Source organism: Bombina bombina, chromosome 10, assembly GCF_027579735.1.
Source record: "Bombina bombina isolate aBomBom1 chromosome 10, aBomBom1.pri, whole genome shotgun sequence".
In the NCBI taxonomy this organism is placed as follows: Eukaryota; Metazoa; Chordata; class Amphibia; order Anura; family Bombinatoridae; genus Bombina; species Bombina bombina.
The window spans coordinates 201,827,533-201,854,038 of NC_069508.1; the positions used below are offsets into that span (position 1 = coordinate 201,827,533).

The 26,506-nt window shown below is 39.1% G+C and overlaps 1 protein-coding gene across 2 annotated transcripts in view; it reads left to right on the forward strand.

Annotated features, from left to right (window-relative positions):
- HOOK1 (hook microtubule tethering protein 1) overlaps nucleotides 1-26,506 on the forward strand; it is a 174,055-nt gene that overhangs the window by 63,200 nt on the left and 84,349 nt on the right. For both annotated transcript variants that reach the window (XM_053693629.1, XM_053693630.1), the window contains exons 6-8: nucleotides 1,615-1,682; nucleotides 3,519-3,581; nucleotides 13,205-13,288. In XM_053693629.1, coding sequence (XP_053549604.1) covers nucleotides 1,615-1,682; nucleotides 3,519-3,581; nucleotides 13,205-13,288 — 215 coding nt within the window. The remainder of the gene's footprint in view (nucleotides 1-1,614; nucleotides 1,683-3,518; nucleotides 3,582-13,204; nucleotides 13,289-26,506) is intronic.

Genomic DNA, 26,506 nt, shown 5'->3' on the forward strand with positions numbered 1-26,506 from the left:
CACCAAAAATGGGCCGGCATCTAAACTTACATTCTTGCATTTAAAATAAAGATACCAAGAGAATGAAGTAAATTTGATAATAGGAGTAAATTAGAAAGTTGCTTAAAATGTCATGCTCAATCTGAATCACGAAAGAAAAACATTGGGTTCAGTGTCCCTTCATTCTCTTGGTATCTTTATTTTAAATGCAAGAATGTAAGTTTAGTGCTGTCCAGAGTCCTGAACCAAAAAAGCTTAGCTGCCTTCTTTTTCAAATAAAGATAGCAAGAGAACAAATAAAAATTGATAATAGGAGTAAATTAGAAAGTTGCTTAAAATTGCATGCTCTATCAGAATCACGAAATAATTTTTTTGGGTTCAGTGTCCCTTTAATAGTATATCAGATCATGGCAAGCTAGATAAGACTTTTTCATATACCTTTAAAGTTATTTATATAGATCATGCTTTTAACTTATTTAGAGAAAAAAACTAGAGGAAAACAAATATTTCAAACATATCTACATATCTTTTATATTTAATATGTTAAAGGGACACTGCACACAAATGTCTTCTCGGTTCATCTAAAAGACAGTATTTCAAAGTGAATTAGAGTAAAAAAAATATTATTAAAAATGATATATATATATATATATATACACATACACACACTATATATATATATATATATATATATATATATATATATATATATATATACATACACACAATATATATATACATATATATATATTTACACACATATATACATACACACACATTATAAATGTGTATATATATATATATATATACAGGTATATATAGACTAACACACACTATATATATATATATATATATATATATATATATATATATATAAAATAAATCAAATATATAACTTGCTAGTAGCACTCCTACAATGAAATCCCCCTGGGTGCTCAGGTATTCCACTATTCAATATCCAAGGTAAAATTACCAGCCCGGCACTCTCAACTGTTTATTAGACCCTTGTGATGTTTCGGGGAACAAGTCTGTAGAAGAAACATAGATTTAACAAGTCTGCCCAGTATTTCCTAAAAGTATAAACTTATCTAGTTTGTAGAATAGTCTTCTGCTTATCCCAGGCATTTTTAAAGTCCCCAGCAGTGGTTGTCATTACCATGAATCAATCTTCCTTGTTTCCCCCGAAACGTCATGAGGTAGTTTTTCTGCTAAGACTTATTCCTTACACCAATTCAGCTTAGGGGGATGATCATTATAACCAAAGAGCTTGAATATTATGTGTGTAACATTCATTCCTCGCTAGTTTAAACTATTTACTGAACCTTACAACCGATTTTTATATGCATGATAGAACAATTTTGTGTACAGTGTCCGATTTAAATTGTGGATATAGTATTTCTGCTTTATCTATTAAATTACTTATCTAATGTAAATAATGAAATAGATTTGAGAAATGCTAAATTATTTATATTCCGCATATTTATTATCTTCAGTTGATAATCTGCATAAGGTAAATGAACACAAAAATAGACAAGTAAAGATTTACTGGAGATTCTCAGAGCAATATTATTGTTTAATTCATCACACAACACTTCAGAGTCTTGACCAAAGTAATTCCATACGGTTGTTTTCCAGAGCACATCCAGACTATAATGACACTTGAGGAGTCTGTGCAACACGTTGTCATGGATGCAATTAAAGAGGTAAGGACTAGTTTAATGTCACGTGTCCCCTGTTATTCTTTACACTTAGCTCAGAATTTCAGATCATTTGCATTGTTGTAAAACAAATCCAATATGGCTCAATTACAATCATAAGTATTTTCTATACCTTTTAGTTTTCCAAAATTCATCAAATAGCTATTTACTGTGCATAATAATTATCATAGTTCAGTGCTGTCCAAATTTTTAGCACAGTAGTATAAAGCAGTATAGACCTGTGTGATCACACGGGTATAATCTAATGAATATAGTAGTGTAATACAGAACTCTTATGTTCTCCAACACAGCAGCACACAACCAGTCACCGTCCCCAAACACAGTCACCGTCCCCAAACACAGCAGCACACAACCAGTCACAGTCCCCAAACACAGCAGCACACAACCAGTCACCGTCCCCAAACACAGTCACCGTCCCCAAACACAGCAGCACACAACCAGTCACAGTCCCCAAACACAGCAGCACACAACCAGTCACCGTCCCCAAACACAGCAGCACACAACCAGTCACCGTCCCCAAACACAGTCACCGTCCCCAAACACAGCAGCACACAACCAGTCACAGTCCCCAAACACAGCAGCACACAACCAGTCACCATCCCCAAACACAGCAGCACACAACCAGTCACCATCCCCAAACACAGCAGCACACAACCAGTCACCATCCCCAAACACAGCAGCACACAACCAGTCACAGTCCCCAAACACAGCAGCACACAACCAGTCACCGTCCCCAAACACAGCAGCACACAACCAGTCACCGTCCCCAAACACAGCAGCACACAACCAGTCACCGTCCCCAAACACAGCACTTCAATTATCCAACAAATCCTCTCTCTCTGCAAACTGTAAATATTACATGGAAATAAAGAAAGGCCAGATCATCGTCATATTTCCTTACACGGCCTTAGGGTCTGCAGTTGGACAGTCCTGTGATATTGACCATTTACAGGTCTAAAAATCAATTAAAAAAATATGGTTTATATAAAAAAAAAAAACTGTATTATTTACATTACCATCATTGGGCACTCAAGGTCCAATCATACATTATTTTTTTTTAGATATTTTAATTGGGTAAATGTTTGTTTGTGAATATTAGAAAATCGACAAGTATTTTGCCACAAACGCAGTTTCTTTAAAAGGTATGTAAAGCTACCATAAGAAATGCAGAACATACAATTTTAAACAACTTTTCAATTTACTTCTATTATCAAAGTTGCTTCATTCTCTTGTTATCCTTTGCTGAAGGAACAGCATTGCACTACTGGCAGCTAGCTGAACACATATAGTTAGCCAATCACAAGAGACAAATGTGTGCAGGCACCAATCAGCAGCAGCTCCCACTAGTGTAGGATTTGTGCGTATTCTTTTTCAACAAGGGATACCAAGAGAATGAAGTATATTTGACAATAGAAGTGAATTTAAAAGTGTTTTAAAATGACCGGCTCTGTCTGAATCATGCACGTTTCATTTTGACTTTGCTATCCCTTTAAGGGTCAGTGTGTGCCCTTAAAGCCACCAAATGCTGCACTAATCACTCTGGAAGCCGGTCTCAGCAGAAGGCTGAACATTTGGCCTGTACATAGAAATGTATGAAACTGGAGATACTGTCGGTGTACCTAGATCATTTTCTCTGATCACAGCTACATATACATTTAACTACATCATGGTGAATTAAGTTTTAATAACAAGGCAATGTTTTTTTAGGAAATGCATTTCACGTGCATATATTATACTGCAATTAATAATGTTATCTTATGTACAAATCATTAGGTGCTCTTTAAAGAGAATTGTGTCTCATGTTATGTTGTTTTTTTGTAGTTGTTGAATAAAGACACAGTTGATTCTCCTACAATTGATTTGCATGGAGATCTGGAAGAGCAGGTACTTTATTCTGCATCTTATGCCATTTTAATGTCCTTATGTTGTAGTTGCACAGTGTGTGTTATTGGTTTTCTGTTCCAATAAAAGGTCACCTATAAAGTAGCTTCTATTATCATCCCAAGGCAGCAGTATGAGAGATGTGACATATTTAATACATCACCTTACTTTATGTAAACCTCACACCCAGCTTACAGCGTTTCCTATTGTACAGATGAGCACAAAACACCCAGCTTTGTCTGAGTCATAGAAATGTCACACCTCAGTTTCTAATTAGCTCCTAGTTTTTAGTCCATAATAACAAGTTTAGTGTTGTTCACTAACTTCATGAAATACTGTAAAATACACAGATTACCTTACACTAAGCAATTGCAATGGGATTTTTAAGACTAAACCTAGGAGCAGAAATGCACTATCTGTACATATTGGATGGGCCGCCACTAATCCTCAGCTACCTTCCACTAGTTTATTTTTGCTCCTGAGCCTACCTAGATATGCTCTTCAACATACGATACACAGAAAACAAAGCAAATTTGATAATAGCAGTAAACTGGAAAGTTGTTAGAGCATGCAATAAATATCAACCTGAATCATTAATGCTTAAAGGGACAGTCTACATGGGTTTGCAAACACCTTGTTGGGATTGTTGTCGTGCGGGCACCCCATGCCGTCCCGTGGCACCTCATGCAGGGCAAAAGTGATAACAGTATTCTGGGGAAAATTTCTTAATTCAGCAGCCCTAATATGGCCGCCAAAGTCCTCCTCCCTCCTTCTTGTGGGTTTGTTAGAAATCGCATGGACTGAATTACATGAGACACTCGGGCAGACACATTGCACATGCACAAAATTACAGCGTGCGTCATGCATTTTACAAGTGAGAGCCTGATCATTGGATACTGCTACACAATAGACGTGCCCACAAATTCTCTGGGAGGAGTTATGCTGCCATTCTACAACGGCCGAATATGAAGGTATTTTTATACTTTTTTCCTTTTGCCCTGCATGAGGAGCACTAGGGAGCGGTGTGGGGTGCGCGCAGCACAACAATGCCGACAAGGTGGTTGCAAACCCGTGTAGACTGTCCCTTTTAATTTTTATTTTATAGTTCTGTTTTTAATCCTCTAACTGCTAATCATACCCTTATGGAGTTCTCCACAGCATGCCTAAAATAACCCCTAAGATCCCCACCTAAACTGACACTTAAGTCCTGCTCCCATCACCTAAAATTACCCCTAAAACAGAGTATTGGCGCACATCCATGTGCAAATAAACAAAACAGCTATGCTTTTATATTAAAATTGGGATCTTATTTACACAATATGACAAGTGGAGCTAAATTATTGTACGCCTGCAAACTAAAAGCACCTTTTTTTAAAAAAATAAATAAAAAATAACTGCACTAGACAGTTTGGGGCTTTAAAATTGGCTTGAGTGGGGTGACTGAAAAGTGCCTTTACATTGCGATCCATGGAAACTGTGTGTTCCCATAGACTGCAATGTAAATGTATATGTATATGATTATATACATATATATTTATGTGTTAATGTGTATATACACATATTTACACATAGATATATATTCATATATATTTAAAAATGCTGCGCTAATTACCTACTTCGCTGCGCAAGGTTCAATCAATTAATAAATTGATTTGCATTTTAATGAGTGAAATAAGTATTTGACCCCTTTGCAAAACATGACTTAGTACTTGGTGGCAAAACAATTGTTGGCAATCACAGATGTCAGACGTTTCTTGTAGTTGGCCACCAGGTTTGCACACATCTCAGGAAGGATTTTGTCCCACTCCTCTTTTCAGATCCTCTCCAAGTCATTAAGGTTTCAAGTCTGACGTTTGGCCACTCAAACCTTCAGCCCCCTCCACAGATTTTCTATGGGATTAAGGTCTGGAGACTGGCTAGGCTACTCCAGGACCGTAATTTGCTTCTTCTTGAGCCACTCCTTTGTTGCCTTGGCCGTGTGTTTTGGGTCATCGTCATGCTGGAATACCCATCTATGACCCATTTTCAATGCCCTGGCTGAGAGAAGGAGGTTCTCACCCAAGATTTGACTGTACAGGGCCCCATCCATCGTCAATTATAGTAGAAAAACACCCCCAAAGCATAATGTTTCCACCTCTATGTTTGACGGTGGGGGTGGTGTTCTCAGGGTCATGGGTAGCATTCCTCCTCCTCCAAACACGATGAGTTGAGTTAATGCCAAATAGCTCAATTTTGGTCTCATCTGACCACAACACTTTCACCCAGTTTTCCTCTAAATCATTCAGATGTTCATTGGTAAACTTCAGACGGACCTGTACATGTGCTTTCTTGAGCAGGGGGACCTTGTGGGTGCTGCAGGATTTCAGTTCTTTACGGCGTAGTGTGTTACCAATGGTTTTCTTGGTGACTATGGTCCCAGCTGCCTTAAGATCATTGACAAGATCCTCCCGTGTAGTTCTGGGCTAATTCCTCACCATTCTCATGATCATATAAACTCCACGAGGTGAGAACTTGCATGGTAACATCTTATACAGGTAACAAGCTGAGATTAGGAGCACTCCCTTTAAGAGAGTGCTCCTAATCTCAGCTTGTTACCTGGGAGCCAGAAATCTTGCTGATTGCTAGGGGATCAAATACTTATTTTAATCATTAAAATGCAAATCAATTTATAACTTTTTTGAAATGCATTTTTTTTCTGGATGTTGTTGTTGTTATTCTGTCTCTCACTGTACAAATAAAGCTACCATTAAAATTATAGACTGATGATTGTTTTTTCAGTGGGCAAACGTACAAAATCAGCAGGGGATCAAATATTTTTCTCCAACATAGGTGTGTCCGGTCCACGGCGTCATCCTTACTTGTGGGATATTCTCTTCCCCAACAGGAAATGGCAAAGAGCCCAGCAAAGCTGGTCACATGATCCCTCCTAGGCTCCGCCTACCCCAGTCATTCTCTTTGCCGTTGTACAGGCAACATCTCCACGGAGATGGCTTAGAGTTTTTTAGTGTTTAACTGTAGTTTTTATTATTCAATCAAGAGTTTGTTATTTTGAAATAGTGCTGGTATGTACTATTTACTCAGAAACAGAAAAGAGATGAAGATTTCTGTTTGTATGAGGAAAATGATTTTAGCAACCGTCACTAAAATCCATGGCTGTTCCACACAGGACTGTTGAGAGCAATTAACTTCAGTTGGGGGAACAGTGAGCAGTCTCTTGCTGCTTGAGGTATGACACATTCTAACAAGACGATGTAATGCTGGAAGCTGTCATTTTCCCTCTGGGATCCGGTAAGCCATGTTTATTACGATTGTAAATAAGGGCTTCAAAAAGGGCTTATTAAGACTGTAGACTTTTTTTGGGCTAAATCGATTGATTATTAACACATATTTAGCCTTGAGGAATCATTTTATCTGGGTATTTTGATATAATAATATCGGCTTATTCTTTAGGGGCTTTCCCAAAGCATAGGCAGAGCCTCATTTTCGCGCCGGTGTTGCGCACTTGTTTTTGAGAGGCATGGCATGCAGTCGCATGTGAGAGGAGCTCTGATACTTAGAAAAGACTTTCTGAAGGCGTCATTTGGTATCGTATTCCCCTTGGGGCTTGGTTGGGTCTCAGCAAAGCAGATACCAGGGACTGTAAAGGGGTTAAAGTTCAAAACGGCTCCGGTTCCGTTATTTTAAGGGTTAAAGCTTCCAAATTTGGTGTGCAATACTTTTAAGGCTTTAAGACACTGTGGTGAAAATTTGGTAAATTTTGAACAATTCCTTCATGTTTTTTCGCATTTGCAGTAATAAAGTGTGTTCAGTTTAAAATTTAAAGTGACAGTAACGGTTTTATTTTAAAACGTTTTTTGTACTTGTTATCAAGTTTATGCCTGTTTAACATGTCTGAACTACCAGATAGACTGTGTTCTGAATGTGGGGAAGCCAGAATTCCTATTCATTTAAATAAATGTGATTTATGTGACAATGACAATGATGCCCAAGATGATTCCTCAAGTGAGGGGAGTAAGCATGGTACTGCATCATTCCCTCCTTCGTCTACACGAGTCTTGCCCACTCAGGAGGCCCCTAGTACATCTAGCGCGCCAATACTCCTTACTATGCAACAATTAACGGCTGTAATGGATAATTCTGTCAAAAACATTTTAGCCAAAATGAACACTTATCAGCGTAAGCGCGACTGCTCTGTTTTAGATACTGAAGAGCATGACGACGCTGATATTAATATTTCTGAAGGGCCCCTAACTCAGTCTGATGGGGCCAGGGAGGTTTTGTCTGAGGGAGAAATTACTGATTCAGGGAACATTTCTCAACAAGCTGAACCTGATGTGATTGCATTTAAATTTAAGTTGGAACATCTCCGCATTCTGCTTAAGGAGGTATTATCCACTCTGGATGATTGTGACAAGTTGGTCATCCCAGAGAAACTATGTAAAATGGACAAGTTCCTAGAGGTGCCGGGGCTCCCAGAAGCTTTTCCTATACCCAAGCGGGTGGCGGACATTGTTAATAAAGAATGGGAAAGGCCCGGTATTCCTTTCGTCCCTCCCCCCATATTTAAAAAATTGTTTCCTATGGTCGACCCCAGAAAGGACTTATGGCAGACAGTCCCCAAGGTCGAGGGAGCGGTTTCCACTTTAAACAAACGCACCACTATACCCATAGAGGATAGTTGTGCTTTCAAAGATCCTATGGATAAAAAATTAGAAGGTTTGCTTAAAAAGATGTTTGTTCAGCAGGGTTACCTTCTACAACCAATTTCATGCATTGTCCCTGTCGCTACAGCCGCATGTTTCTGGTTCGATGAGCTGATAAAGGCGGTCGACAGTGATTCTCCTCCTTATGAGGAGATTATGGACAGAATCAATGCTCTCAAATTGGCTAATTCTTTCACCCTAGACGCCACTTTGCAATTGGCTAGGTTAGCGGCTAAGAATTCTGGGTTTGCTATTGTGGCGCGCAGAGCGCTTTGGTTGAAATCTTGGTCGGCTAATGCGTCTTCCAAGAACAAGCTACTTAACATTCCTTTCAAGGGGACAACGCTGTTTGGCCCTGACTTGAAAGAGATTATCTCGGATATCACTGGGGGTAAGGGCCACGCCCTTCCTCAGGATCGGCCTTTCAAGGCAAAAAATAAACCTAATTTTCGTCCCTTTCGTAGAAACGGACCAGCCCAAAGTGCTACGTCCTCTAAGCAAGAGGGTAATACTTCTCAAGCCAAGCCAGCTTGGAGACCAATGCAAGGCTGGAACAAGGGAAAGCAGGCCAAGAAACCTGCCACTGCTACCAAGACAGCATGAAATGTTGGCCCCCGATCCGGGACCGGATCTGGTGGGGGGCAGACTCTCTCTCTTCGCTCAGGCTTGGGCAAGAGATGTTCTGGATCCTTGGGCGCTAGAAATAGTCTCCCAAGGTTATCTTCTGGAATTCAAGGGACTTCCCCCAAGGGGGAGGTTCCACAGGTCTCAGTTGTCTTCAGACCACATAAAAAGACAGGCATTCTTACATTGTGTAGAAGACCTGTTAAAAATGGGAGTGATTCATCCCGTTCCATTAAGAGAACAAGGGATGGAGTTCTACTCCAATCTGTTTATAGTTCCCAAAAAAGAGGGAACGTTCAGACCAATCTTAGATCTCAAGATCTTAAACAAGTTTCTCAAGGTTCCATTGTTCAAGATGGAAACCATTCGAACTATTCTTCCTTCCATCCAGGAAGGTCAATTCATGACCACGGTGGATTTAAAGGATGCGTATCTACATATTCCTATCCACAAGGAACATCATCGGTTCCTGAGGTTCGCATTCCTGGACAAACATTACCAGTTCGTGGCGCTTCCTTTCGGATTAGCCACTGCTCCAAGGATTTTCACAAAGGTACTAGGGTCCCTTCTAGCTGTGCTAAGACCAAGGGGCATTGCTGTAGTACCTTACTTGGACGACATTCTGATTCAAGCGTCGTCCCTTCCTCAAGCAAAGGCTCACACGGACATTGTCCTGGCCTTTCTCAGATCTCACGGATGGAAAGTGAACGTGGAAAAGAGTTCTCTATCTCCGTCAACAAGGGTTCCCTTCTTGGGAACAATAATAGACTCCTTAGAAATGAGGATTTTTCTGACAGAGGCCAGAAAAACAAAACTTCTAGACTCTTGTCGGATACTCCATTCCGTTCCTCTTCCTTCCATAGCTCAGTGCATGGAAGTGATCGGGTTGATGGTAGCGGCAATGGACATAGTTCCTTTTGCACGCATTCATCTAAGACCATTACAACTGTGCATGCTCAGTCAGTGGAATGGGGACTATACAGACTTGTCTCCGAAGATACAAGTAAATCAGAGGACCAGAGACTCACTCCGTTGGTGGCTGTCCCTGGACAACCTGTCACGAGGGATGACATTCTGCAGACCAGAGTGGGTCATTGTCACGACCGACGCCAGTCTGATGGGCTGGGGCGCGGTCTGGGGATCCCTGAAAGCTCAGGGTCTTTGGTCTCGGGAAGAATCTCTTCTACCGATAAATATTCTGGAACTGAGAGCGATATTCAATGCTCTCAAGGCTTGGCCTCAGCTAGCGAGGGCCAAGTTCATACGGTTTCAATCAGACAACATGACAACTGTTGCGTACATCAACCATCAGGGGGGAACAAGGAGTTCCCTGGCGATGGAAGAAGTGACCAAAATCATTCTATGGGCGGAGTCTCACTCCTGCCACCTGTCTGCTATCCACATCCCAGGAGTGGAAAATTGGGAAGCGGATTTTCTGAGTCGTCAGACATTGCATCCGGGGGAGTGGGAACTCCATCCGGAAATCTTTGCCCAAGTCACTCAGCTGTGGGGCATTCCAGACATGGATCTGATGGCCTCTCGTCAGAACTTCAAAGTTCCTTGCTACGGGTCCAGATCCAGGGATCCCAAGGCGGCTCTAGTGGATGCACTAGTAGCACCTTGGACCTTCAAACTAGCTTATGTGTTCCCGCCGTTTCCTCTCATCCCCAGGCTGGTAGCCAGGATCAATCAGGAGAGGGCGTCGGTGATCTTGATAGCTCCTGCGTGGCCACGCAGGATTTGGTACGCAGATCTGGTGAATATGTCATCGGCTCCTCCTTGGAAGCTACCTTTGAGACGAGACCTTCTTGTTCAGGGTCCGTTCGAACATCCGAATCTGGTTTCACTCCAGCTGACTGCTTGGAGATTGAACGCTTGATCTTATCGAAGCGAGGATTCTCAGATTCTGTTATCGATACTCTTGTTCAGGCCAGAAAGCCTGTAACTAGAAAGATTTACCACAAAATTTGGAAAAAATATATCTGTTGGTGTGAATCTAAAGGATTCCCTTGGGACAAGGTTAAGATTCCTAGGATTCTATCCTTCCTTCAAGAAGGATTGGAAAAAGGATTATCTGCAAGTTCCCTGAAGGGACAGATTTCTGCCTTGTCTGTGTTACTTCACAAAAAGCTGGCCGCTGTGCCAGATGTTCAAGCCTTTGTTCAGGCTCTGGTTAGAATTAAGCCTGTTTACAAACCTTTGACTCCTCCTTGGAGTCTCAATTTAGTTCTTTCAGTTCTTCAGGGGGTTCCGTTTGAACCCTTGCATTCCGTTGATATTAAGTTATTATCTTGGAAAGTTTTGTTTTTAGTTGCAATTTCTTCTGCTAGAAGAGTTTCAGAATTATCTGCTCTGCAGTGTTCTCCTCCTTATCTGGTGTTCCATGCAGATAAGGTGGTTTTACGTACTAAACCTGGTTTTCTTCCAAAAGTTGTTTCTAACAAAAACATTAACCAGGAGATTATCGTACCTTCTCTGTGTCCGAAACCAGTTTCAAAGAAGGAACGTTTGTTGCACAATTTGGATGTTGTTCGCGCTCTAAAATTCTATTTAGATGCTACAAAGGATTTTAGACAAACATCTTCCTTGTTTGTTGTTTATTCTGGTAAAAGGAGAGGTCAAAAAGCAACTTCTACCTCTCTCTCTTTTTGGATTAAAAGCATCATCAGATTGGCTTACGAGACTGCCGGACGGCAGCCTCCCGAAAGAATCACAGCTCATTCCACTAGGGCTGTGGCTTCCACATGGGCCTTCAAGAACGAGGCTTCTGTTGATCAGATATGTAGGGCAGCGACTTGGTCTTCACTGCACACTTTTACCAAATTTTACAAGTTTGATACTTTTGCTTCTTCTGAGGCTTTTTTTGGGAGAAAGGTTTTGCAAGCCGTGGTGCCTTCCATTTAGGTGACCTGATTTGCTCCCTCCCTTCATCCGTGTCCTAAAGCTTTGGTATTGGTTCCCACAAGTAAGGATGACGCCGTGGACCGGACACACCGTTGGAGAAAACAGAATTTATGTTTACCTGATAAATTACTTTCTCCAACGGTGTGTCCGGTCCACGGCCCGCCCTGGTTTTTTTAATCAGGTCTGATAATTTATTTTCTTTAACTACAGTCACCACGGTACCATATGGTTTCTCCTATGCAAATATTCCTCCTTAACGTCGGTCGAATGACTGGGGTAGGCGGAGCCTAGGAGGGATCATGTGACCAGCTTTGCTGGGCTCTTTGCCATTTCCTGTTGGGGAAGAGAATATCCCACAAGTAAGGATGATGCCGTGGACCGGACACACCGTTGGAGAAAGTAATTTATCAGGTAAACATAAATTCTGTTTTTTCCTCACTGTATACCTTAAAGGGACAGTCTACCATAGAATTGTTATTGTTTTAAAAGATAGATAAACCCCTTTATTACTCATTCCTTAGTTTTGCATAAACAACACAGTTATATTAATATACTTTTTACCTCTGTGATTATCTTGCATCTAAACCTCTGCAGACTGCCCCTTATCTCAGTTATATTAATATACTTTTTACCTCTGTGATTACCTTGTATCTAGGAACCTTCTTCCAGCCCCCTGATCACATGACTGTGACTGTTTATTATTTATTGTCTTGCAGTTAGCATTGTTTTGTGCTAAATCTTAAATAACTCCCTGTGCCTGAACACAGCGTTATCTATATAGCCCACGTGTACTTTTTGTCTCTTTGGGGCATATGTATCAAGCTCCGAATGGAGCTTGATGCCCCGTGTTTCTGGCGAGCCTGCTCTGAGCAGGCGGACAGACATCGCCACAATACAACCCGATCGAGTACGATCGGGTTGATTGACACCCCCCTGCTGGCGGCCCATTGGCCGCTAGTCTTGTGAGCCGCTGGTGCAATGCTGAATACGGCGAGCGTATTGCTCGCTGTATTCAGCGAGGTCTGGCGGACCTGATCAGCAGTGTCGGATCAGGTCCGCCAGACCTTGATACATATGCCCCTTTGTGTTGAAAAGGAATTTATAAAGCATGTAATAAGAGGCGGCCCCATAGGCTTAGAAATTAGCATATGAGCCTACCTATGCTTAGTTTAAACTAAGAATACCAAGAGAAAAAAGCAAATTTGATGATAAAAGTAAATTGGAAAGTTGATTAAAATTAAAAGTCCTATCTGAATAATGAAAGTTTAATTTATACTAGACTGTCCCTTTAAGTTCTCCTGTACTACAGCTTTATAGCTGACTAAACAATGTATTTATGGCAATAAACCTTTCAATTCATGGTTTTCTTCATTCTGCTCATTTAAAATATTTTAGTTAAAAAGAGCACTTGAGGACCTTCACGAAGCTCAGGTAGAAAAAGAAGAACTGCATCAGCGATGTCAAGAACTTGACACACAGGTGAGATTTCAAATGAAAACCCGCTCTAGACTGACTATTTATTGCACAAGTAAAATTCAGAAGATGGAGATACCTGGAGAAACTCTAGAGCATTTCAGTAACATTGTTATACTACTTGACGCTGCAGTGCTGTGTATTTAACCCCTGCAACAGGGTTAAACACGTATTTAAAGTACTGCTGGTCCAGAGCGGAAACTAACACTGATCCAATCACATGCTCTGAATTGGATCATGCCATTTTATCATTATATTGGCCCCTTAAATGCACATGCTTCTAGTACAAGCTAGCACTGTTTTACTTTACCTTTTATTGTGGCACCTGACATATGGAGTATGTTCCCACACTGTGTCTGCCCAGAGAGCCGCCGATGGCTTGCGTGGTATTGACTCAATCTTCACCCGTGAAACAGCGATAGCTTTTACAAGAATATACATGTATTGCAGAAACACATCACTTATGTGCCTCTTAGTTTTAAGGCTCACACCCCTTTAGGTTTGTTAATAATGTTTTCAGAAAATGCGGTAGAAGGCAGCCATAGCTATTTCTGCTATTTACCTCCAGTAACAGCTAAAATGAAATACACTAAAAGATTTAGAAAAAATAGAATAGGGAAGATTTACTCAGAACACTTTCTCTCTACTTTGTGTTTTTATTATTATTATAAAGTTACGTCTAAGGTTAAAGGGACACTAAACCCAGATTTTTTTCTTTCATGATTCAGATAGAAAGTTGCTTAAAATTGCTGCTCTAATTTACTCCTATTATTAACTTTTCTTTGTTCTCTTGCTATCTTTATTTGAAAAGCAGGAAGCTAAAGCATAGGAACCGTCCCATTTTTGGTTAAGCACCTGGGTTGCGCTTGCTGATTGGTTTCTAAATGTACCCACCAATAAGCAAGTGCTATCCAGGGTTCTGAACCTAAAATGGACTGGCTACTAAGCTTTACATTCCTGCTTTTTAAATAAAGATAGCAAGAGAACAAAGAGGAATTGATCATAGAAATAAATTAGAAAGTTGCTTAAAATTGCTGCTCTATCTGAATCATGAAAGAAAAAAATTGTGTTTAGTGTCCCTTTAAAGGGGTATTTTATGCAAAAATATATATCAAGCAGCCTATGAAAACATGCATGAAAATGGTTCAGTAAACGTTGCTTGCAGACATTCGTTGGAAAAGCATTTTGTGTACCATTAGAAGGGTTTGTAGAGAGGAGCGCCAATTAAGTCAAGGTCTAGTGTGTGTGTGTGAGTGATGTGTTCACACTGGAGCAGGAAAAAGACCCTTTAGGTGGGGTTTATTTCTAGTGTTAATTGTAAATGCTGATGTAGTAATAGAAATGGATATGAAATGTATAGTTTTACACAATTTATTACAGATACAATATACGATTCATAGGCATAAATCCATGGTACAAAGAGATGTATGTTAAAAGTATAAAATATATAAAGGTAATAAAATGACTAAAAAATGATAACTGATTGGTGGATTGGTGTCCACTTAATTTAAGACTGATTCTGAGCAAAACATGTCTCGGACAAATGTCCTATATAAACATAATCTTATACATATATAAGCAGAACTAAACTCTAAATAATGTGTCCATGAGGGTCATATGTGAGAAAATAGTGGTATGCAGTGAAAAATGATGAGTAAAAATAAAAAATCTTTGGACAAAAAATACAAAAAATGAAAAATAGTATTTGGAAGCAAACTAGTGTGTACACATCTAGAAAACTGTGATATCCAAAAACAATGTGATATCAAATTGTGATTAAAGTGATTTAATCTCAAAATTACATAAAAATATGTAAAAAATTAAAAAATTAAAAAATGGAAAATTAAAAATCCATGTGAGTGAGAGTATGTATCAACAAAAAATGTGACAATGTGTGTCAAAGAAAATGTGAAACAATACACATTAAATGGACAATAAATGGACAATAAAAACTAAAATAATAACTAAAATAAGGCAGTTAATAATATTTTAGCATAGATAATAAACAGATATTTGATAAACAAATAAATATATAATCAAAGATTTATACAGATTGTTCTACAAAATCATAACAATGTGGTATATGTCCTAGTAACTGTATGTCCTAAGATAGTCCTTATGAAATGTCTCTTTACTTCCGATGTTTCTTATTTATCTAATGTTAGGGTGTAAAAAGTGTTTTCAGATGCCTCAATTCCCAGGCATTTAGAGATAAAATGGTATTTGTAAATAGAAAGGTATAAAAATATGACGATGAAAGGTAACAATGAAAGGGCTGGGATATCCTCAAAGCCTAAAAAATAAAGAAAAATAACATAGTATAATACTGTTAAAATGTAAATAAATCAAGAAATATAGCTCACCATATAGATGTCAACGCGTTTCGGCCCACTGCTTGGGCCTTTCTCAAGACTAGTATATGGTATAGTATGGGTGAGCATGGTCTTTTATAGTGATGTATGGCCAATGGGGACTCTCTTGGAATTGCGCCAAAAAAAATTGCGCCAAAAAATTGCGCCAAAATTAGTTGACTCCCTGATACCGGAAGTTGTAAACCGGAAGTGACTGATTAATCTCAATTCTATGTTCGTTATTTATAATGTTCGTTTATAACTTAATCGTATCTTTTAATATGGCCAACCTCTTATTTATCTTAGTAAGACTTCTCTGATATCTTCTTGAATCAGAACCTGTTAGTCTATTTAGTGCTAACCTGAATTTTGCTCAACCGGATGTTCGTTCCGAAACCGGAAGTTGATTTGGTCAAAACCGGAAGTTCTAGTTTTACTGATTCCGGTTCCGGTTCTTTTCGTTATACCGGAAGTGTTAGAGCATCGGACCAAAAAACAATTTTTAAGATGTTGTCTAAATATGAAAATTTTATGTTTAAAAACAAATGTATTAAAAATATATTAAAATTATATTTGTATCATAGATTGGTTATTTCTATGGTGTGTGTCGGGTGTTCAAGTGAGCTTGTCACTTACTTGTATGTGTGATTCCAAAAACTTGTTCTGTTAGATTTACATGGATGATACATGTTCTCTTTACATATTATGACTCTTTCTTGGGATTTGTGGAAATGGGTTCGATAAATCTGGTATTTTGGGGTAAGGTATTCGTTTGACTGACTCAGTCGAAATTGGATTTTTCTTAGGTTTTCCTTATGATCCCTTACTTAGGTGTATGAGGGGGAGTTCTATCGTTCCGACTGTACATTCCTAGATCTTCTAAGAGAGGTCGGGTATCCTTTTGTGTAATGTGTACCTGCTAAATGGTTAATTTGGTAATGGATAATCTATATGTAGAAAAAATACCATATATTAAAAAATTAAAAAATTAATTAATTAGTTCTCATTCAGTAGACTGCGTTGTTTCTTGGGTTATGGTTCTCCTCGCTTGTACTCTCATTGGGCCCTAGACTCCTTTCTTAGGCAGAGTGTCTTGACCGTTATAGTATCTTCCCCTTTGATGACTTAGGATTGGAAGGATTCTTCACAATGATTATTTCAGAGTTAGTAAGTGAGAGAGATCCTCCTTGTTGTTTAGACCTCTGGGGAACAGGCAGTCTAGTTCAAAGATCCATCTTGACTCTGATATCAGTAGTTGTCTTTCGTAGTCTCCTCCTCTCCAGTTGGGTTTCACTTTTTGGATCCCATAGAAACTAAGATCTTTCATGTTGCCTTTGTGTTGTACCGTAAAGTGCCTGTATAGTGCAGTTTCTGTGCTTCCGTGCTCAATTTGTAGTATGTGCTCCCGAATTCTATCTTTAAGGCATCTTGAAGTCTGGCCGACATACTGGAGACCGCAGCTGCATTGCACTATGTAGATAATTCCTTTATTGTTACATCTGATCAGATCTTTGATGGTATGTTTCTTTGTCGAATAATGGGAATGAAAGTGTTTCGTCTTTAAGCCTCTTTTGCAAGCCTTGCAACTGGGGCAAGGAAAAAAACCTTGTATCTGTTTGCCTGATATGTCTCTATCTTTTGTTGTTCCTAGGCAAGGAATACTTGGGGCCAAGATGTTCTTTAGGTTGTTGGATTTCCTATAGATAAATCTTGGTTTATCCATAAGAGTTTCTCCAATTATGTCGTCATTTTTGAGTATGTGCCAATGGTTCTTTATAATTTTTTCTATGGTTCTCCTGTTTTCGCTATACTGAGTAATGAAAGCGACATCTATTGCATTCGAGTTGTTTTCAGTCTTGTTATCCTTGTTTTTATACTGAAGTAGTTCACGGCGGTCTCGTCTCCTCACTTCTTCTATATCTTTATTCAGTTTATCTTCTCCATATCCCCTTTCCATGAATCTTGACTTGAGTTTTTCTGCCTGTGTCTCCCAAAGGTCTTGGTCGGAACAGTTCTTCTTTAGTCTCAGTAGTTGTCCTTTTGGTATATTTGCTTTCCAACTTGCGTGATGACAGCTTTCACTATGGATGTAATTATTACAATCCACAGGTTTAAAGTACGTGGATGTCTTCAGTTTTCCATCCTCTATTGTTATTTTGAGATCCAGAAAGGTGATTTCAGTACTGCTGATCTCATAGGTGAATTTTAAGTTACAAATATTGTTATTCATAACATTGATGGTATGTTCCAGATCTTCCCTGGGGCCCTTCCATATCATAAGTATATCATCTATGTACCTATGATAGGATACCAGGTCCGCGCCGGCTGGGCAGGACTCCCAAAAGATGTTCTCCCATCTGCCCATGTACAGGTTGGCGTAGCTCGGCGCGAACCTGGTCCCCATAGCTGTACCACACAGCTGTCTATAGAACTTTCCGTCGTGGTTGAAATAGTTGTGAGTCAATATGTAGCTTATTCCCTCTAGAATGAATTTCTTTTGAGGTTCTGGTACTGTGTTGTCCTTATTCAAGAAATGTTCTACTGCCTCCCGACCTCCTTCGTGTGGTATACTGGTGTATAAGGAGGTGACATCGCATGTTACCAGTAGATAGTTGTCCATCCATTTTGTGTTCTCCAGGATGTTTAGTATCTGTGTGGAATCTCTTATGTAGGATGGTAGTTGTAATACATATTTTTGTAGTTTCTTGTCCAGATACTCAGATAAATTACTCGATAGGGACCCAATCCCTGATATTATTGGTCGTCCCGGGGGGTTGGTGAGTGTCTTATGTATTTTGGGAAGGTGGTAGAAGACTGGGGTTATGGGGTGCTTGATGTTAATGTACCTATATTCCTTTGTATTGAGGATTCCATTTTCATGTGCCTCCCCTAGTAAGCCTTCTAATTCTTCCTTATATCCTCCTACTGGATTCCTTCCCAAAACTTCATATGTTTCCTTATCTGATAGTATTCTTGTACATTCGTTACCGTAGTCCTCTTTATTCAGGATTACGATCCCGCCACCTTTGTCTGCGGGTTTAATCACCAAGTTCTTGTTCTTCTCTAGGGATCTTATCGTCTGCATTTGGCTCTTCGTGAGGTTGTGTCGATGTTTATTCAATTTGTTCTGGCTGATGTTCTTTAGGTCACTGCATACCACGGTGTCAAAGGCTTCTATAGCGCTGCCTTTGCTGTGGATTGGATAAAAAGATGACTTGGGTTTAAGGTCAGAATGTTGATATGGGTCCGGGACTTCCTGAGTTGATCCTGTTGGCAGTGTTCTACTGTTGTATTCAATAGGAGATTTCATGAAGTGTCGTTTTAATGTCAGTTTTCTTACAAACTGTTTCACATTCACAAACGTGTCGAATTTGTTCAGACTATTGGAGGGGGCAAAAGAAAGTCCATAACTTAAAACAGAGTTCTCTTTATCTGTTAGTGCGGTAGTACTCAGATTGAAGATTCCCTTGGTCGTGTCCTTCTTCTCTGGACTTGCGTGTTCGGGTTGTTTCTGATTGGTATTTACTCGCCTACCGCCCCTCTTTCCTCTGTGACTTTTCTTTTTTCCATAGGGTGTTGGAAGTCGTCTATATTTGGATTTTTTCTCTTTGTAGACGTCCTTTCTAATTCTTTTGTTGTGGTCTGGTGCTCTTCTAAAAAATGATGTCCTGGAGTGGGGTTTGTTAGAGTTATGCTTGGTTTTCCATTCTTTATTGTGTTGTTTGGTGTACCAATCATGGATCTTGTGTCCTGTTGTGTGGTTGTTCTTTTCTGTGCCTCCACAGGTCTTGGTTGGTTGCCATTTGGTGTGTTCCAGTGGCCTTGGTAATCTTTCTTGTGGTTGTGGTGGTTGGAGTACTGGATAGGACTGTGCTGATATTGTTGATAATGAGATCCATTGGGAGTGTATGGTGTTCCATCAGGCCTGATATTGAAGTGTCTTCTATCATTTGGTCTGGGATGGTGATTCCCATATCTTGGTCTGTCGTTGTTCCTCCATCTGGGATATTGATTATATCCATATGTGAAATTCTCCTCTGGATTCCAGCGTGGTGAATATATATTTTCCCTGTGATAATGTGGTCTATGAGGCAGATAGTTGTTTGAATCCCTATCTATATGGGGATCTTCGTTATGATAGTTATTGTAATAATTGTTGTTATGCCTCTGTCCCCCAAGTGTCCGTTGGTAGCCCCACTGGCTTCTGGGATTGGACATATGTCGTTGTCCTTCCCTTTCCCACCTTGATTGGTTCTGATGTTGTCTGTATTCAAATTGGTGGTATCTCTCTCTTGGGGTACTGGGTGCTTGTTCATAAGCTTGGTCGCCTCTATGTTGGAATCTTGTTCTGGGTCTGTTCCTTCTATGGGTGACTTGTGTCCATTCTTCCTCCGGTGGTGGTCTTCTCTCCAAATCATTGGGAGGTGAGGTTTCTGTCTCTATGTTTTCCATGGCCTGACTCATATCACTATTCTTAATGGTATTGAGTTCTCTGTTTAGTTTCTTGCTTTTCTTGCTGATAATGTCTTCTCTAATCTTGGACACCTTCCTTTCCAGGCTCTCTTTCTTTTCAGTGATTTCTTTGGTGTCTAATGGATGGCCTTCTGGTCCAATCAATTCAACTTCGTTGGTCTTAATCTCAATGTCAACCTGCTTGAGAATGGATTCCCTGTGTTCAATGATTGCCTCCATGAGTGATCTTGATGCTGTTATAAGTATGTTGCACCATTTTGTGGTGAAATCTAAGTTTTCCGATTGGAATGCACACTCTTTTTTAATAATTAGCCCCTTTGGGATAATATTCAACTCCAGACATTTTCTTAGGAAACTAATTTCCGCCTTGTATTTTACTTCCTGTATTAATAGTCTTTCTAAATTCTTGAATAGAGAACTGAAATCTGTTGGACCCGTTCCAGACCTCTCAGTGGAACTGGATGTTCCATTGATCTCTAAGGTAATGTCCTGTCTGATCGATTTTGTGAACTCCATCCCTGTATATGAAATGTGGGGAATTTTGGAGTCTAAACAAATTACACACTTACTTAAAGCAGCTAGTGAGAAATGGGGAATGTGTAGAATCTCAGATGTAAGTTGTACTCACAGCGCTAGAAGGACCTGTAGCTCCTATCTGGGGTGGGCCCCCACTGCCCACAAAAGAATACTGTTAGAAGGGTTTGTAGAGAGGAGCGCCAATTAAGTCAAGGTCTAGTGTGTGTGTGTGAGTGATGTGTTCACACTGGAGCAGGAAAAAGACCCTTTAGGTGGGGTTTATTTCTAGTGTTAATTGTAAATGCTGATGTAGTAATAGAAATGGATATGAAATGTATAGTTTTACACAATTTATTACAGATACAATATACGATTCATAGGCATAAATCCATGGTACAAAGAGATGTATGTTAAAAGTATAAAATATATAAAGGTAATAAAATGACTAAAAAATGATAACTGATTGGTGGATTGGTGTCCACTTAATTTAAGACTGATTCTGAGCAAAACATGTCTCGGACAAATGTCCTATATAAACATAATCTTATACATATATAAGCAGAACTAAACTCTAAATAATGTGTCCATGAGGGTCATATGTGAGAAAATAGTGGTATGCAGTGAAAAATGATGAGTAAAAATAAAAAATCTTTGGACAAAAAATACAAAAAATGAAAAATAGTATTTGGAAGCAAACTAGTGTGTACACATCTAGAAAACTGTGATATCCAAAAACAATGTGATATCAAATTGTGATTAAAGTGATTTAATCTCAAAATTACATAAAAATATGTAAAAAATTAAAAAATTAAAAAATGGAAAATTAAAAATCCATGTGAGTGAGAGTATGTATCAACAAAAAATGTGACAATGTGTGTCAAAGAAAATGTGAAACAATACACATTAAATGGACAATAAATGGACAATAAAAACTAAAATAATAACTAAAATAAGGCAGTTAATAATATTTTAGCATAGATAATAAACAGATATTTGATAAACAAATAAATATATAATCAAAGATTTATACAGATTGTTCTACAAAATCATAACAATGTGGTATATGTCCTAGTAACTGTATGTCCTAAGATAGTCCTTATGAAATGTCTCTTTACTTCCGATGTTTCTTATTTATCTAATGTTAGGGTGTAAAAAGTGTTTTCAGATGCCTCAATTCCCAGGCATTTAGAGATAAAATGGTATTTGTAAATAGAAAGGTATAAAAATATGACGATGAAAGGTAACAATGAAAGGGCTGGGATATCCTCAAAGCCTAAAAAATAAAGAAAAATAACATAGTATAATACTGTTAAAATGTAAATAAATCAAGAAATATAGCTCACCATATAGATGTCAACGCGTTTCGGCCCACTGCTTGGGCCTTTCTCAAGACTAGTATATGGTATAGTATGGGTGAGCATGGTCTTTTATAGTGATGTATGGCCAATGGGGACTCTCTTGGAATTGCGCCAAAAAAAATTGCGCCAAAAAATTGCGCCAAAATTAGTTGACTCCCTGATACCGGAAGTTGTAAACCGGAAGTGACTGATTAATCTCAATTCTATGTTCGTTATTTATAATGTTCGTTTATAACTTAATCGTATCTTTTAATATGGCCAACCTCTTATTTATCTTAGTAAGACTTCTCTGATATCTTCTTGAATCAGAACCTGTTAGTCTATTTAGTGCTAACCTGAATTTTGCTCAACCGGATGTTCGTTCCGAAACCGGAAGTTGATTTGGTCAAAACCGGAAGTTCTAGTTTTACTGATTCCGGTTCCGGTTCTTTTCGTTATACCGGAAGTGTTAGAGCATCGGACCAAAAAACAATTTTTAAGATGTTGTCTAAATATGAAAATTTTATGTTTAAAAACAAATGTATTAAAAATATATTAAAATTATATTTGTATCATAGATTGGTTATTTCTATGGTGTGTGTCGGGTGTTCAAGTGAGCTTGTCACTTACTTGTATGTGTGATTCCAAAAACTTGTTCTGTTAGATTTACATGGATGATACATGTTCTCTTTACATATTATGACTCTTTCTTGGGATTTGTGGAAATGGGTTCGATAAATCTGGTATTTTGGGGTAAGGTATTCGTTTGACTGACTCAGTCGAAATTGGATTTTTCTTAGGTTTTCCTTATGATCCCTTACTTAGGTGTATGAGGGGGAGTTCTATCGTTCCGACTGTACATTCCTAGATCTTCTAAGAGAGGTCGGGTATCCTTTTGTGTAATGTGTACCTGCTAAATGGTTAATTTGGTAATGGATAATCTATATGTAGAAAAAATACCATATATTAAAAAATTAAAAAATTAATTAATTAGTTCTCATTCAGTAGACTGCGTTGTTTCTTGGGTTATGGTTCTCCTCGCTTGTACTCTCATTGGGCCCTAGACTCCTTTCTTAGGCAGAGTGTCTTGACCGTTATAGTATCTTCCCCTTTGATGACTTAGGATTGGAAGGATTCTTCACAATGATTATTTCAGAGTTAGTAAGTGAGAGAGATCCTCCTTGTTGTTTAGACCTCTGGGGAACAGGCAGTCTAGTTCAAAGATCCATCTTGACTCTGATATCAGTAGTTGTCTTTCGTAGTCTCCTCCTCTCCAGTTGGGTTTCACTTTTTGGATCCCATAGAAACTAAGATCTTTCATGTTGCCTTTGTGTTGTACCGTAAAGTGTCTGTATAGTGCAGTTTCTGTGCTTCCGTGCTCAATTTGTAGTATGTGCTCCCGAATTCTATCTTTAAGGCATCTTGAAGTCTGGCCGACATACTGGAGACCGCAGCTGCATTGCACTATGTAGATAATTCCTTTATTGTTACATCTGATCAGATCTTTGATGGTATGTTTCTTTGTCGAATAATGGGAATGAAAGTGTTTCGTCTTTAAGCCTCTTTTGCAAGCCTTGCAACTGGGGCAAGGAAAAAAACCTTGTATCTGTTTGCCTGATATGTCTCTATCTTTTGTTGTTCCTAGGCAAGGAATACTTGGGGCCAAGATGTTCTTTAGGTTGTTGGATTTCCTATAGATAAATCTTGGTTTATCCATAAGAGTTTCTCCAATTATGTCGTCATTTTTGAGTATGTGCCAATGGTTCTTTATAATTTTTTCTATGGTTCTCCTGTTTTCGCTATACTGAGTAATGAAAGCGACATCTATTGCATTCGAGTTGTTTTCAGTCTTGTTATCCTTGTTTTTATACTGAAGTAGTTCACGGCGGTCTCGTCTCCTCACTTCTTCTATATCTTTATTCAGTTTATCTTCTCCATATCCCCTTTCCATGAATCTTGACTTGAGTTTTTCTGCCTGTGTCTCCCAAAGGTCTTGGTCGGAACAGTTCTTCTTTAGTCTCAGTAGTTGTCCTTTTGGTATATTTGCTTTCCAACTTGCGTGATGACAGCTTTCACTATGGATGTAATTATTACAATCCACAGGTTTAAAGTACGTGGATGTCTTCAGTTTTCCATCTAAAGAACATCAGCCAGAACAAATTGAATAAACATCGACACAACCTCACGAAGAGCCAAATGCAGACGATAAGATCCCTAGAGAAGAACAAGAACTTGGTGATTAAACCCGCAGACAAAGGTGGCGGGATCGTAATCCTGAATAAAGAGGACTACGGTAACGAATGTACAAGAATACTATCAGATAAGGAAACATATGAAGTTTTGGGAAGGAATCCAGTAGGAGGATATAAGGAAGAATTAGAAGGCTTACTAGGGGAGGCACATGAAAATGGAATCCTCAATACAAAGGAATATAGGTACATTAACATCAAGCACCCCATAACCCCAGTCTTCTACCACCTTCCCAAAATACATAAGACACTCACCAACCCCCCGGGACGACCAATAATATCAGGGATTGGGTCCCTATCGAGTAATTTATCTGAGTATCTGGACAAGAAACTACAAAAATATGTATTACAACTACCATCCTACATAAGAGATTCCACACAGATACTAAACATCCTGGAGAACACAAAATGGATGGACAACTATCTACTGGTAACATGCGATGTCACCTCCTTATACACCAGTATACCACACGAAGGAGGTCGGGAGGCAGTAGAACATTTCTTGAATAAGGACAACACAGTACCAGAACCTCAAAAGAAATTCATTCTAGAGGGAATAAGCTACATATTGACTCACAACTATTTCAACCACGACGGAAAGTTCTATAGACAGCTGTGTGGTACAGCTATGGGGACCAGGTTCGCGCCGAGCTACGCCAACCTGTACATGGGCAGATGGGAGAACATCTTTTGGGAGTCCTGCCCAGCCGGCGCGGACCTGGTATCCTATCATAGGTACATAGATGATATACTTATGATATGGAAGGGCCCCAGGGAAGATCTGGAACATACCATCAATGTTATGAATAACAATATTTGTAACTTAAAATTCACCTATGAGATCAGCAGTACTGAAATCACCTTTCTGGATCTCAAAATAACAATAGAGGATGGAAAACTGAAGACATCCACGTACTTTAAACCTGTGGATTGTAATAATTACATCCATAGTGAAAGCTGTCATCACGCAAGTTGGAAAGCAAATATACCAAAAGGACAACTACTGAGACTAAAGAAGAACTGTTCCGACCAAGACCTTTGGGAGACACAGGCAGAAAAACTCAAGTCAAGATTCATGGAAAGGGGATATGGAGAAGATAAACTGAATAAAGATATAGAAGAAGTGAGGAGACGAGACCGCCGTGAACTACTTCAGTATAAAAACAAGGATAACAAGACTGAAAACAACTCGAATGCAATAGATGTCGCTTTCATTACTCAGTATAGCGAAAACAGGAGAACCATAGAAAAAATTATAAAGAACCATTGGCACATACTCAAAAATGACGACATAATTGGAGAAACTCTTATGGATAAACCAAGATTTATCTATAGGAAATCCAACAACCTAAAGAACATCTTGGCCCCAAGTATTCCTTGCCTAGGAACAACAAAAGATAGAGACATATCAGGCAAACAGATACAAGGTTTTTTTCCTTGCCCCAGTTGCAAGGCTTGCAAAAGAGGCTTAAAGACGAAACACTTTCATTCCCATTATTCGACAAAGAAACATACCATCAAAGATCTGATCAGATGTAACAATAAAGGAATTATCTACATAGTGCAATGCAGCTGCGGTCTCCAGTATGTCGGCCAGACTTCAAGATGCCTTAAAGATAGAATTCGGGAGCACATACTACAAATTGAGCACGGAAGCACAGAAACTGCACTATACAGGCACTTTACGGTACAACACAAAGGCAACATGAAAGATCTTAGTTTCTATGGGATCCAAAAAGTGAAACCCAACTGGAGAGGAGGAGACTACGAAAGACAACTACTGATATCAGAGTCAAGATGGATCTTTGAACTAGACTGCCTGTTCCCCAGAGGTCTAAACAACAAGGAGGATCTCTCTCACTTACTAACTCTGAAATAATCATTGTGAAGAATCCTTCCAATCCTAAGTCATCAAAGGGGAAGATACTATAACGGTCAAGACACTCTGCCTAAGAAAGGAGTCTAGGGCCCAATGAGAGTACAAGCGAGGAGAACCATAACCCAAGAAACAACGCAGTCTACTGAATGAGAACTAATTAATTAATTTTTTAATTTTTTAATATATGGTATTTTTTCTACATATAGATTATCCATTACCAAATTAACCATTTAGCAGGTACACATTACACAAAAGGATACCCGACCTCTCTTAGAAGATCTAGGAATGTACAGTCGGAACGATAGAACTCCCCCTCATACACCTAAGTAAGGGATCATAAGGAAAACCTAAGAAAAATCCAATTTCGACTGAGTTAGTCAAACGAATACCTTACCCCAAAATACCAGATTTATCGAACC